Consider the following 15,000-nt stretch of genomic DNA (forward strand, 5'->3'; position numbering starts at 1 on the left):
GGTTGTAGGTTGAAATGGATCACGTCTGATTAGGAAGCAGCAGGGAGAAAATAAAAAAAAATAAAAGAAATCTTCTTTAGTTTTCTTTGGTCTCCTGAGATAGCGCTGCTATTTCAGCAACACTATATATTGTGGAGTTCCTCCCATCATCCGTCTGAGCGAGACGACCCAAAGTAGCAAACAGTCTGTTCTGCCTCACTTCTTTCCAGAGAGACAGGCAGTAGGTTTTCATTTGATGGGCCGCTGCCCGGGCTCCCATCCGTCGTAATGGTCTGGAAACTGTGGGGATGCTTTCAAAATAACCGTGCCATAATGATCGCGCTGTTTGACTTGCACACCGCACGAGTATCCGCCGCTCTCATCAGCTGAGCCGCAATAAAAAAAAAAATAAATAAATAAAAAAAAATAAAAAAGCGAGCCCGGCTCTCTTTCGGCGAAGGGGCCACTGGAGCACCGGCAGACTTAGAATCACCCCACTGTTATATCTTAAGTACTTATAAAATCCACTCAAAGTCACTTCTAGAGGAATTTTCTCTTGGCAAGATTAGCCGGTCCGGGGCCATTTGAATCTAGTGGAGGTTGGCCGGCTTCTGAAAGCCCACTCTCTAATCTCCGGGAAGGCTCATCCCAGATGGACTCGTGAGGACTAACAGGAATTTATAAAGTCCTGTCGCCTTATCCGGTGCAGCCGATGCCTTTTTTTTATTTTATTTTTTATATATAGTGACACATTTTACACGAAACCAAATGTATCCTAAATATTGGGATAATTTCAAAGTGTAAAAACGCGGGAGAACAGGTGGCGGCGATGAAATGTTTGGTAGAAAGCTCGACCCCGTCATCTGCTGAAAAATACAGCTGCATTTGTAGCTCTTTTTAAAACACTTTTGTTTTTTTGGGGGGCTTTTTATCCGAAGGCTCACACGCTCTCTGAAATACCAATAAGGAGCAGTTTGCCTCTATTTTATATATATCCTATTTCTCACTTCTACAGTCTGTTTAGTTGCAGACAGACATGAGAGGAGTCTCAATCGAAGCGAAACGTTAAACTATTACTGCTGAAGTTCTCTCTCGTTTCGACGAACGCGGACGCCGTGGTTTATTTTAGCAGCATAACACGAGACGGTCGGCTTCAACGTCGTTGTTGGCACCGCAAGTTACCGACTAAATAAAACGTGTCATCTAAGACGTGTTCACGTTGTGCGGCAAATTCGCTCTCTGAAATATAAAACATTTTTTGTGAGTGCGATGATCTCCGTTTCCGCGGCAACGCACGGGGTGCGACTTCACAACCAGTCGCGTCAGCAGACTCTTGCGCAACGTGCGCGACGTTTACAACTCCAGGAAGTAGTGACGACCCTTAGCAACCACCCTAGCGACGGAGACGAGATCGAGTCGGTTTTTATTGCTCTCCAGAGACGGTTTCTCAAACTGAATAAATACAGCACGTAGAAACACTGAACTGCTCAGCTAGCACAATCTCGTTGTAACTAAGATATCTGATGAAAAAAGATATCGACGGACTCGTGTTTTTTTAAGACTTTAGCACCGTGTCGTGTTAAAACCAAACCGGTCAAGCCGGCCGCCGCTAGGATGTTAAGTGCGCGACTATCTGTAGTTTTACGGTACGGTCGCTTGGAGCGACAAAAAAAAGGACCAAAAGATACCCGATTTCGCCAAATGGTTCACAATCAATAGACCTATAACAAGTAAAAACAACGTTATATTGCATATTATATGAAATTCGATTCCAATTATATGTTCCCATTGAGATGGCGGAGTGATATTTACTAGTGATGAGCAGGGTGTGATGTCACGCTGATTTAAGCACGTTTCAAATGCGCAGTTGACCAATCGGATCGCTGCGTCGGAAGATTTGAGTTTATATAAACGCTATCGTTGGAAAAAAAACACTGCACCACATGTGTGCCGGTCCCTCGTCAAGTGCGCTCTTCCTTTCTGTTCGAGCGAGATTTTTCTATGGACAGCAGCCAGTAAAATAAAATAAAATAAAAAAAAACACGAGTGAATTGCAAGGGCGGCGGTAAAAAGGTGTAACTTAAGACACGGGAGACCGCCGGTTACATCTCCTCCGGCAGCAAGGCAGCGCTCGGCCGACAGACTGCCAAGGTTGTAAAGTGGCCTCAAGGCCTCGCAAGTCTCCCAACAAACTTTGACTGCCAAGGTGATATCAGTCAGGTGCCTCGCTCGCAGAGATATTGTCGAGGTTTTAGTGGATCGTCTCAGACTCCCCGACACTAATTTTTCTGCTTTCCCCGACTCGTCAGTCCGGGGACTTGAACCAGCAGCCCTTTCAATTAGCGTCCCGTCTTTTTCTTCTGACCGACGAGCCTGTCGCCGTCCCGCGAGACCGCCGCCGCCGCCACCGCCGCCGTGGCTCTTCAAGTTTCATTCTTTAATTTTCTTGTCTTTTTTCTTTTTTTCCTTGTGTGAGGATTTATTAAATTGCCTTTAAGTAAGACTGCAGATTAATTAAAACACAGTCAATTTAATTTCCCGGCGTCATATATAAATTCACAGTGGTAATTGAATCCCCCTTTACTCTGCTTTTTCTTTTTTTTTCTTTATATATATATATATATATATATATATATATATTGTAACCCGGCAGTTACAAGAGAAGATCCTCATCAATTACTGATAATCACAAAGAGGAGATGAATACGTACACGTTGTCCGTTTCAGTGCAGGAGAGTTAGAACCAGTGTTCCTCTTTCTTCTTCTTCTATTTTTTATTTTTTTTTCCTGTTTGCTGAAAGAGCCGGGAATTGGATGACGGATCGATAATATCGGATTTGCGGATGGCGTGCGGTGCAGCTGAGTCCAGCATGAATGCAAGGTTCTGATGAGGTGGAGGAGGGGTAGGGGGGAGAGGGGTGGGGGGGGGGGGGGTGGAGGCTCGCTACACAGACAGACAGCTTTGAATAGTTGGATCAGACATGTTGTCCAGGGTGGAGCTTTAGGGCTGTTGTTGTAGCAAAAAAAAAAAAAAAAAAGTGGGCGGTCATTTGGTCGAAGCTATGCGGTCACGTATTGGAGAATCAATGCGGGATCGATATAACGATCGGGCTGCGCAGAGGCGATGGGGAAGAGAGAGAGATTGAAAAGAGGCTGAAAATAGATCTGACCCGCGGCGATTACGGCGGCAGGCGAGGGCGTTTTGTTCGCTGGAATCGGGGTCTCGGCCGGAGCTTATAACAACAGCTCTTCATTTTCAGAAGGAAGGCTCTATTTGTTTGTAAGGGTGTTTGTCGGGTTATTGGGTCTCTACACGTGACTCTTCCTCCTCCTCCTCCTCCTCCTCCTCCTCCTCTTCACTCTCTCTCCCCACTCCAAACCCCTCCCCTCTCTCCCTCCCTCTCCCTCTCCCGCTCTATAGCCGTTGCGAGCGATATTGATTATTTCAAATACTGATTATCTAAAAGGCCTTCTGCTACTGTAGGCATTGGATTTATTTTGGCTTAATTATTTATGGGCCAGGGCGAGCTGTAAGTATTACTGCTGTGAGATCATGAAGGATTACATTGTTAATATTCAGCAGTGTATTTTTATTTATGTACACTCTTAAGCTTTACTGGATGAGCGTTGGCAGGCTCCCTAAAGTGCCGTCTCTCTCGCTTCTCTCCCTTCCTCTCACTGGTTTTTTTTTTGTTCTTCTTCTTCTTCTCTCTTTGTGTGTGTGTGTGTGTGTGTGTGTGTGTGTGTGTGTGTGTGTGTGTGTGTGTGTGTGTGTGTGTGTGTGTGTGTTTGTAGAGGGAGCTAAACTCTGTGGCGTCTGAGCTGGCGGGTCGACAAGAGGAGAGCGAACATTCCCACAAGCACCTGGTAGAGCTGAGCAGGGAGTTCAAGAGAAATGTCCCCGAGGTGAGTCGAACGCACTCACTCTACCCCCCCCCCCATCCTCCCCCTTCCCTCCCCCCTCCCATTATCTCACCTGTATGTGTCACATTCCTCATCTTCACCTCAGCAGGTAAACGCCAGGCTGTCTGCGTCACCGCCGCTGCTCGAAGCCCCCGCACATATATATACCTTTCGAACAAGGGAAATATTTCTTTCTTTCTTTTGTAAAAAAAAAAAAAAATCTGCATTCGTATATAACCTGTGTGTTAACAGAGCACAACAGTTGTGAGGAGTCAGGGTTAGCTTCCCCCTCCCCGACGTTTCCTGTAAGCTCGGTTAATATTTAAATGCTGAGGCCTTGCAGCATTAGCCTCAGGCTCGGTGTGATGAGAGGCCAAGGGGGGGCTCATTTACCAAAAAAAAAAAAAAAAAAAAAAAAAAAAGGGAAGAGCAACTCTGCTGCTCGCTTTGAACCGCTGAAGCAGGCTTATGAAAAAAAAAAAAAAAAAAAGTTATCCGGGCGTCAGAATTGGAAGCCGAAGTTATCGACGCTTCTCCAAATTGGATGTGATGTAACAGGAACAGGTGTCTCGAAACAAAAACTAAAAAACACATCACAAACACAGAAATATAAATATAAATAGTAGGACATTAAGACAAAAAGAGGTGTACAATTCTAGATTATGAATCTTAAAACGATGATTATTAAAAGGGTTCTCGGTCGCCGTGATTTGTTTGTTTTGCCTGAAATCTTCTCCTGAACTGTTGATGAAGGACAAAACCTTCCGTCTTCAGCTAAACTCGACTCCGGACTTTGTGTCTGTTGTTCTTCCCCGTTTCCCGTTTTTATGAGTTGTAATGCCTAACTCCTGTCAGAAGGTGGCGGTAATTCACCTGAAAGCTGTTTGTCGGCCGCCGTTAACCAACATCAGCAAAGACGACTGCAGCCCTCGAAAAAGAAAAGTTTGCGTTAGTGGTCGAATCGTTTTGAGCGATTTCTTGAATAGTATTTTTGCTTGAAATGTTCATCCCTAATAATAATAACATGATAATATAATACGATATTGTCCTAAAACCGAGGCTACATCCACGCTATGGGGTCTTTGTTTCGCGTTAGTACATTTGTCGTACTTAGCCTTTATTTGAGCTACCCACCTACGTAGAAAAAAAATCCCTTGGTTTCAACTTTGGTAAATCTTTCACCTGATTTCCTTATTTTTATAAAATCTTTCGACCTCACATCGGTCGGCGTTCGTTAGCATTCGCCGCTTCGCTGCCAGCTATCTAGAAACTTCTGATAGCACGTGAGACGTTTAAGGAAAGTCGGTAAGTTGTAGCGACTAGCGATAGCTCGCTTGTGAGGCGTTTAGGGGACATCTGTTAAATGTAGCTACACAGAAAACAACTGAGGTTACACCCTCTGAACTGCATGAATATTTTCCACCACAATGTGGGACGTAATGTTCTTTTTTTCTTAAAGTGGATTTCATAAAAATTGGCAGCAAAAAAAAGCCGCAAATCAACGTCATTCAAATTTGGAGAACAATTCCCAAAACCTACCTGGAGCATTTTCCTTTTGTGCACTACCTTCCTGAGAAGCACAATTTGTATTAAACTTAACTAAGAAGTCCCGGTTAACATCGTTTTGTGCCTGACAACTGCAACTAATAAACTGGTGTGCTAACTTTTGTATTGTTCCTCCTGCAGCAGTAATAATACATTAACAGTAACCAGAGTTTTATGTGTCATTATTGAGTTTACAGTGATATATATATATATCTGATACCTCCTGAGATATTATTATTGTGTGTGTTATTCTGCCATTCTCTTCTGGTTTATGTCGAGGATGTGCCGAGACCTCGTTCCACCTCACTTTTAGAAAGCAAAATGTCAATTAAAGTGGACTGAACTGAATACATGAAAAGCTAAAATCCAATGAAGGATAGAGTTGATTTTGTCCTCTTTTTTGGTTTTCTTTTATTTCCCATCATCTTTGAAATGATCATCCATTGACACGTAGGCCGAAGTCAAAGAGAGCGTTTTTTTTATTTTTATTTTTTTATATATATATTTTATAAATGAACCCTTGGGCTATTTGCTATGCTGCCTGTGTGTGTGTGTGTGTGTGTGTGTGTGTAGTGTAGTGTAGTGCTGTAATCTTGTCAGTATAATACAGGCGTTTAAGACAGGATCAGGCTGTCACCACTGGCAGTACAATCCCCTTACCTGAGGCTGCGAGAGCTCACACGAGTCTGGATCTCTGAGCTCTAAACGCGAGCTACTGGAAAGCCCCACTTTTCAAACATGCCCACTCAAACCCCCTTTTAGGTTTAACCACTAATACCCCCACACACACCCTTATAACAACACCCCTGGCTGGCACGTACACGAGTAAGACTGACTGGTGAGAATCCATTAAAGATTTTTCTTCTTCTTCTTTTTTTTTTTTTTTTATATTCCCGACATGGAGCTGTTTGTTGCCTCCTAACAGGTGGAGCATCTGCAAGAAATGAAAAAAAAAAAAAAAAAAAATGCTGAGACAGAGTTTTTTTGTTCTGTGTTACAGGAAGTCCGGGAGATGGTGGCACCTGTTCTCAAGAGTTTCCAAGCCCAGGTGAGTCTGCACGGCTTTTTTTTAACGGATCGCAGATTCTGCAGAATTAAAAACACACACACACACACACACACACGCACACGCACACACACACACACACGAGTCCGTAAACCGCTAAGTGGACGTAGCATCTTTATTGACGATTTTGTCCGTTCCACGTTGTAATTTATCGAAAGCAGACGCATCCTTCTGGGTACCCGCGTGGACGTCGAGGCGGGACGGACCGCTGCGCTCCTGGAACGAATGATTTTATAGATAGGAAATCCGTGGCGTACTTTTCATGTTGCTGCTCATCTGCTTTGCTTTATTGACTGATGCCTTTTCTGTCAAAGTGAAGTAGCGTCTATCTGCCATTAGATGATCAGATATCTGCCTTCTCATATTTTTCTTGGCCCGAGACAAGCCCTCATTTCCTGTTGTGATGGTGCATTCGCCGTCGCCCCGCTGACCCCCACCCCACCCATCTCCCCCTCCCCCAACCCTCCACCCTCTGACGTCGCCATATTGAAAAAGTCATCTGATACCTACCAAGACTCTGCTCCAGCCATTAAACCAAGGTCATAAATCACATTTGCGAGCCGCGCTATGGTCCGCAAAGCAGAGAGGCTTATGGAAATGATACCGCAAATATGCTTCCAGTCTTATTCTCTCCTCCACCTCCCACCCCTCTCCCCCCACCCCAACCCCCCCCCCCCCCCCCCCCCCACACACACACACACACACACACACCTCTCTAAACTCGCCACCCGGCGCTGAACCTGAAAGCCCCTATCGTCGGTAAACATGAGAACACTCAGCGCGGATTGTTCGGATCTCTTTGGAAGTGATTATTGGCATCTTTCTGTTTTTGTTTTTTTTAATGCTTTCTAATCGACTGTGCCCGAGCGAGCGCGTTCCCCCTCTTAGCAGGAGCGATCGCGTTCACGCTGCAGTCGGCGGCGGCGGCGGCGGCGGCTCCGTGGTTGAATTTCTGTGCTAATTCAATTAACTCCGACTGTAAAGTTGCACAAATATCAGAAGCACCCTTCCATATCTTTATTGTGCAAACAGGAACCCAAAGGATTAATTTAAGCGCCATTGATGTCTGACAACTGGGAGTCTCGAGATGTTTTCATAGTAGATAAAATAGATGGCTGATAATGAGCGATGATTCTCCTTCTCTTTTTTTTTTCTTGTTAGCTGCAGGCCTCTCTGGGTACCTCTCGCCGTCTCTCTTGTGTAACTTCCACAGAGCTTATGTTTCTGCACATTGATAAGTAAGCCAGCTTGCAGCAAGCAGGAAGAAAAAAAAAAAAAAAAGGCCTCGGCTATTTTTTGATCGCGGAGGTGCGGCGAGCGACTCGGCGCGCCATAATAATATAATCCTCTGGTGGTTTTCTGATACACTTTGACCTTATTGGTAATGTCAAACAGCTTGCAGAGGCTTGTGAACTTTACCCAGCGGTAGTCTGCGCGACCTCGGTTGTAAGCCGTGGGACCTCGACCTGCTGCTTGCTGGGAGGAGGAGGAGGAGGAGGAGGAGGAGGAGAAGAAGAAGGTGGAGTTGGATGCGCTTGTTGGAGCTGTGTGGTTTGGGATAGACTAAAGCTCCCCTGCAGCTGCACTGTACAGGTGGCGAACAATGGAAAAAAAACAAAACAACAACAACAAAAAAAAGTCCTGCCGCGTGTGTGTGAGGATGCATGCATGTGAGGAAGAACTGGGTCCTTGCCCCCCCCTCCTCCCCCCACCACCACCACCACCACGCCCTCACTTCCCTCCATCCTCCCTCCTACCGCAGTTCGTCGGAGGCCCAAAGGAGAGCCTCGTGGTATTTGGACCCCTCATCACGCCACTTCTAAAGGAGAAGTCGGCTCCTTTGAAGTGTTTTGCGACATGACAGGTTCTCTTCCTTTTTCTTTTCTTTTTTCATTCCAGCGTTCCCCACCCACTTTTTTTTTTTTTCTTCTTCTTCTTCCCTCTTCTCTCGTCCAATCTCGCCTTCTAATTATCACTAACCAGCCGACTGATTAGAAACACGTTGCCGACCTAGTTTCTCCGCGGAGCTGGGAGGAGGAGGAGGAGAAAGGGTTAAATCCCAGAGCTGGTGGCTGTCATTGGTCGCTTCCCTCCTTCTTCTCCTCTTTTTTCGTTCTTTGCTCTCCTCTTTTTCTTTCCCTGGAAGTTTGCTAATGAGGTCCCGTCAGAGCTGAGGAGAGGTGTTAATTTGGCCTTGTGAAGTAGGAAGGAGATTAAGGACAGTGAGGAGCTGAGTTTACGGCTTAAAATACACCGCTGTCCTTATTAATCCACAGGGCCCTGGGAGACCGGCGTTTTTGGTTTTATAATGAACACTGTCTTATAATGAAGGTAATTTTAATAAAAATTTACGGCGGAGAGCGAGAGAGAGAGGAGATGGTGCACGTCTCCGTTGGTCTCAGGCGCACCTTTGGGGGCTGAAGGATGTGACAGTTATTTTCTCAAATAACCGATCGCTGGAGAGACGGAGGCCCGTTGGACCACACCGCCGCTCGCACAACTTTCACACGCCGAGTCTGAACGTACGGAAAAGGTGCGGGGGGGGGAAGAAAAAAAAACAAAACGTCTTCGCCGATTCGCACCGAGACTATGTGGGGCTTCTCAGTGCAATTTACACCTCCCTCTCACTTTGGAGTGTAAACTCCCCTCAGGATAAACCTTTTGTGTGGAAAAAAAAAAAAAAAAAAGAGAACTGTGACTGATTTCTTGTGGTTTTTTTTTTTTTTTTTGTCGTCCTCCAGGAGAGGCAGATTCCTCCTCGCCCTCACCCGGCCCGACACCGGTCCCAATATCAGGCCCGAATTAAACCAGCCCTTCTAGTTTCCTCCTCTCGATGTCGTTCGGTGCATCTCGTGGAAAAAAGTAAAGAAAAAAAAAAAAAAACACAGGAAAAAACAGCAGTATGGGTCCCCTAATTACTGAAACTTGCTTTTACAATGATAATCCGTGGAGTAATTTAGCGTGCACAATGAGAGTTGCGGTGCTCGCGCAGATGGAGATTCTGATAAATAGTTTGTAACGTGTAATTAGCAGCTCTGCCGGTTACATACCATTAACCCCTCGAGCTCGGGAATCATTATTGGGCCTCATTATCAAAGCGGCAAGGTACGATCGAGCTGACTAGACATCAAAAACATCAAACGGCTATTAAAAAGGCGCTCGCCAAGAAAAAAAAAAAAACCGGGGGGGCCGGTTGGACACCTGCGAATGAGTCGAACTGTGCCCCAACCCCCCCCCCCCCTCTCCCCGCCCCCCTTCCCGCCGCCCCGAGGTTGGGGAAGTGATGATGTGAGGGAAGACGATGTACGTTCTTATTGTTGTTGTTGTTGCTTGTTTTTGTTCTTCTTATGAGAGCGCAGGAGGTGTTTCTTTCTCTTTTTTTTTTCTTTTTTTTTTTCCCACGGCACGAAGCTGAGTTAAGAGATCTTCAAAATGGCCGCCGCGTCGGGTCTATAGGACCGACTTCCTCCGGGGAAGGTGTCCCTTAGTCGCGCGGCGCTGTCGTCTTGCGTTTCCTCGCGTCGGAGAGTGAGAAAGAGAAACGAGAAAGAATTAAGTTGTTTTTTGTGGAGACTCTTCGACGTCCGTTTCTACGCATCAGCCTCCTTGCAAGACGGTCGGAGCGGAGGGTGTTGTCAGAGACCTCGCCCCCCCACCCCCCACCCCCCCCCCACACCCACGCGGCGAGGTAGACAAACACCGTCTTTGATCATCCATCGACGAGACGACCAGCTCTTCCTCCCTTTTGATTAATTCCTGAAGGAAATGATAATTTCTCTTGAATGTATGAATATGTTATGAATAGTGGAATGAATCAAAGAGTAAAAGGATGATAATTAATTACAGCGCCGTGATAAAAGGCTGTGGGTGTTATGACGCAAGCTTCCTCCGTGTCATTATGAGAGGCTCCGTAATTACCTTTCTGCACGAGCCAGCGCTCCTGGCGGCGCTGGCGGTGAGAGTGCCGCTCGCTGAGTGAGTCTAACGGTCATAAAGCTTTTCCCTGCCTAATTGTCTGAGGGGCTCTATGGCACTTTCATAGATGAGGGACTGCGCCGTTAGGAAGAAATGCTCGGCGACGCTACAGCTTTTCCGGCTCGATGAAGACAGATCTTCATCGCGGGCTAAACCTCGTGGTTATTAGGTACAGATTGCTTGAGTGGATGGCTAACTTGGGAAGGTGGGGTCGGGAAAAAAAAAAAAAAGAGCTCCGACAGAAAGACACGGTTTTAGGAGCGAGCCGGCGCTGGTTCCTTCCTACGTCGCAGGGTTATGGCCTCGTATTTCTGCGCCGATGAAACCGGATCCCTGCGCTACGGCTGCCTCCGAATATTGCCTTTGTGTTGTTATTCATGCCCTGCCTTATGTAAGGGGCATTTTACGACACCTTCCTACTCTCCTCGCTCGCCCGCCCACTCACCCGCCCTCCCTCCCCCCCCCCCCGGCTACGATCCAGACCAGCTCCGCGCCGGGCTGACGAGGTAACTCTGACGCCCCGCTCGGCTGTCTCAGGCTCATTGAGCAGCGGCGGTGGCGGCGGCGGCGGCGGGCCCGGGCCCGGGCACCGGGATCTCCAGGCCCATTACCGATTCACAGCACGTCAAGGCCTCCAGCCTATTGTGGGGGAACATAATGGGCTCCAGGGCCATGTAAACCACCGGCTTCCTGCTCCTGGTTTATCACTTGTGTCCTCTTCATGCTAAGGAGAGAGGAGAACGGAGGTGGGAGGCAGAGAGAGAGAGAGAGAGAGATGGAGCAGAGGTGGAGGGATGTAGGGGGCGGAGGGGGGGGGGGCGGGAGGGGGAGTGTAATTGGACATTAGATAATACCTTCCTTGAGTCTTTTATGTCCTCTGCCTCTCCAGAGGGTGAATGGCCTCGGCCGTCCTCCACATCAGTGCAGAAAAGCTGCTTTGACCCAAAACTTAATGCACTTCTGTTCCTTTATTCAGCCCTCGATTACTTTAAAGTTTACTTTTATTGATTTATTATCAAAGCTGAACAAGCTTATATGTGGAGACTCGATCAAATATTGTCCATATTACATTACATTCAGCTTCTTTTCATCTTAAGTCGGTCACACAAATGAAGAAATAGCCCAGTGGAGAGGTTTTTTTTTTAGTCTTATTTCGAAGGCGCGTCACGTCGGAGGACCTTTAAGGCGCTCTGTTTTACGTTCTTGTTGTCGTAACTATGAAGGCGGTTACGTTTGCAGAACGACGGCGACAGTTGGTTTCTGTACCGAACTTAATGCTTTTGCCTGAATTGCTTCCTTACTTTCTCCAATAAAAAAAAAAAAAATCTATTTGGACACCTGTCAAAACTTTGGCTTCGTTCGCGAAGGAGTACGTCTCGTTAGCCTCATTAGCTACCATGTGCGGCCTCTACTCGGCCGGCCGGCCCGCCCACGTAGATCCTGTAAAAATCTCATCTTATATTAAAACGCACGAATTCTCTATTTCCAGAAAAAAAACTTTTGGTCACACACGCACTGTTTGAGTGAAGCTGTATTGTAGCGACAGAAAATAACCTCGGTTACACTCTCCCCCTCTAAACTGCATGAAAACTAAAGATTTCTACCCTAATGTAGTTTTCTGGATTTAAAATTGGTATAAAAAAAAAAAACATCATTCAGGAGCTAGCGTGGAAGTCGAGGTATCGATACTGGTATTGAAAAATTTTCTCGCGACACTCGGCCGTCGGCTAATGTGGACACAAGGAACGATTACAGAGTAATGATCTGGCTCGTGTAAAATACGAGTAATATTAAGTACGTTATTTTGGACAAAGCTAAACACTTAGCTGTACGTCGCAAGCGCAACCTGATGTCGCTTTCTTTACCTCGTGGTGGTCTGAAGAACTTCGTGGTCGGGGTTTAAAAAAAGAAAAAAAAAAGTGTTAAAGAATCCGTCCTCTGCCCTTATTAGGACTTCAGTTCCTGCCCTCTAGTGGACTGGAGGGTGTATTACGCGCTTCGTCGTGATACTGAGCTGGCTGGCAAGCTACAGGTGAAGTCACAATAGTTTGAATAGTTTTCGACAAATAAACTCATTGCAGATAAATCGGATGAAGCTGCTGACGAAAAAACCCTCCGCTGTGTCAAATTGAGTGACGCTTGCATTTTTGACTGTCGTATTTCAACAGAAAATACAACCTGAATTTTTCTCCCTGTTTATATTTTTGTCTGCAGTTTTTGCAAACATTATAAAAAAAACAAACACATTTTTCTCCTCCAAAACAAATTTATAGCTGAAGCTGAAAAAAAGTCCATCAGTCTGTTTTCGCTGACGCTCATACGGTAACTTTAAAAAAAAAAAAAAGAAACGCCATTAATTCAGTAAATGACAGCGTCAACAAGCGCCGGTAGTTGGGTGGCAGTGTTTCACCGGAGCTGCACCATATTTCAGCTCTGTCTTGGGCCCTTTTTTGTTGTTGTTGTTGTTTTGTTTTGTTAGAAGTTTAATATATCTGACTGCCCTTGTTTGTTTCCTGTGTGCTTGACTGATTGTTGTGATTCTGCTGGGTGTTTTTATGCTGAGACGCCTCAACCTTTCCATCAGCCTTTCCCGTGTCAGTCTTATCCCTCCTCTGCTATGCTGTGCTGTGATCTGACGGTGTGTGTGTGTGTGTGTGTGTGTGTGTGTGTGTGTGTGTGTGTGTGTGTGTGTGTGTGTGTGTTGGCGTGTTTGTTTTCCTGTCCTGACTGATGCCCTGTCGGTGCGTCCCAGTTGGGTGTATTCATCATTATGGATGCGTGTTTAGAGCCAGGGATGCACACCAGGTAAAGAAGAAGAGGGAGGGTGTGGATGGGGGGTGGGGGGGGGGGGGGGGGGGGGGTGAGGGAGGGAAGGGGGGAGGGAGGGGTATGTTATAAATAGGCACTTGGCTCTCTAGCCATGTGGAATTGATGAGTTTCAGCACATTCAGCTCTGCAGTGCCAGGTTTAATTTCTGCCGTCCTGACAGCACAAACCTCAGAGCCCAGAGACGTCACGCCTGACTGCCGCTGCTGTGCAAATGTTAGCCGTGTTTGAAGATGGACGCACGCACGGCACCGCCTGCACCCGCTCCTATTTTTTTGGGGGGGTGCGCGCGCGCGTGTGTGTGTGTGTGTGTGTGTGTGTGTGTGTGTGTGTGTGTGTGTGTGTGTGTGTGTGTGTGCGCGCGCGGGGGGGGGGGGGGTCTGACTGGGCGTACATCCGCCGCTCTTAAAACCCCTGTCACCTTAAGAGACAGGCAATCACGTTCCCCCTGCTGCCCCCCCACCCCCCACCCCCCCCCAACCAAACAGACACTCAGCGGCGGCACACGGTGACTAATCCAAGAGGCAGTTTCTCAGACCCGAGCTCGCCTCAGTCTAACATGGTCAACTACTTGTTATTAGACAGGTGGGAACCCCCCCCCCTCCCACACACACCCCCCCCTCTCCCTCCAGGCACCCTCAAGTCAGAGAGAGAGCAGCAACACTAGCAGCAGCACTGTCTCCGAGATGCTCCCGACTCTCTCTCTTTCCCTTCCTCTTCCTCTCTCTTCCTCTCTATATCTATCTCTCTCTCTCTCTCTCTCTCAGCTGCTGGCAAGAGCACAGTCAAATTAGCCAATAAAAATGTGTGAAATCGGTGGCTGAGCGCCGGCGAGGACATGCCAGGAGAAATAAACATCAGCGCTCGTACAAACCAGGAAAAAGCTCGTGTGAGGATTGTGTGTGTGTGTGTGTGTGTGGGGGGGGTGATATAAAAAAAAAAAAAAAAGAAAAGGCGGAACGGGAAAGCTGCTCCGCCAATTCTACGGTGCTGTAAAAAGAAAAATTATAAAAAAAAAAAAAAAAAAAAAAATCGCTGAATCGGAGCGCCGAACAGACACGGGGTTTCGCGAGGAGTGAAGTTGCGTCTCCACTTCCGCCGAGGCAGCGAGAAACCCCGGCCTCAGATCAAGCCGGTGGCAGCGTGAGTCAAAAGAACACGAGCTTCTGTCAGAGGATACACAGCCCTCACATGCTGAAGTGATTTAATTCCCCCTCTGTTCATCTGCGGTGCCCCCCCCCCCCCCCCCCCCACCACCACCACCACCACCACCACCATCACACACACACATTGCTGAAGCCTGGGACTACCAGTCTTCATTTCACATGATGCTCGGCTGTGAAGTTTAATTTCAGCAAAATCTAAACACGCTAATTAAATATCATAACTTTCTGAAGAAGGCTCTTGTAAAGGTACCTGAAATTTTAATTTAGACTTCAAAAGAGCGAAGACTTTAAAGCAAATCTATTGTTTTTCATTTAGACTTGCAATTTTCTTTTTCTCTGCAGTGCTGCAGTACGTAGTTATGATTGATCTGGTAATTAAAATATGCAGAGAGGAAAAAATATTAACTGCCCCCCTTTTCACTTTCTTTTTGTTTTAGAAAACAGCCGACACATTTTTTTTTTTTTTTTTTTTTTTTTTTTCCCCACTTCTCTTTTCCAGCGCAGATAATTAAATTTTTGCACATTGATGTTCTTTACACG

The 15,000-nt window shown here is 46.6% G+C and overlaps 1 protein-coding gene across 1 annotated transcript in view; it reads left to right on the forward strand.

Annotated features, from left to right (window-relative positions):
• Positions 1–15,000, forward strand: part of cux2b (cut-like homeobox 2b) — a 94,848-nt gene that overhangs the window by 39,009 nt on the left and 40,839 nt on the right. The window contains exons 2-3 of the mRNA XM_069166051.1: positions 3,775–3,885; positions 6,428–6,475. Of these exons, the coding sequence (XP_069022152.1) occupies positions 3,775–3,885; positions 6,428–6,475 (159 nt within the window). The remainder of the gene's footprint in view (positions 1–3,774; positions 3,886–6,427; positions 6,476–15,000) is intronic.

Source organism: Embiotoca jacksoni, unplaced genomic scaffold, assembly GCF_022577435.1.
Source record: "Embiotoca jacksoni isolate LCO1_2020_lvr unplaced genomic scaffold, fEmbJac1.0.p SCAF_37, whole genome shotgun sequence".
Lineage (NCBI taxonomy): Eukaryota > Metazoa > Chordata > Actinopteri > Embiotocidae > Embiotoca > Embiotoca jacksoni.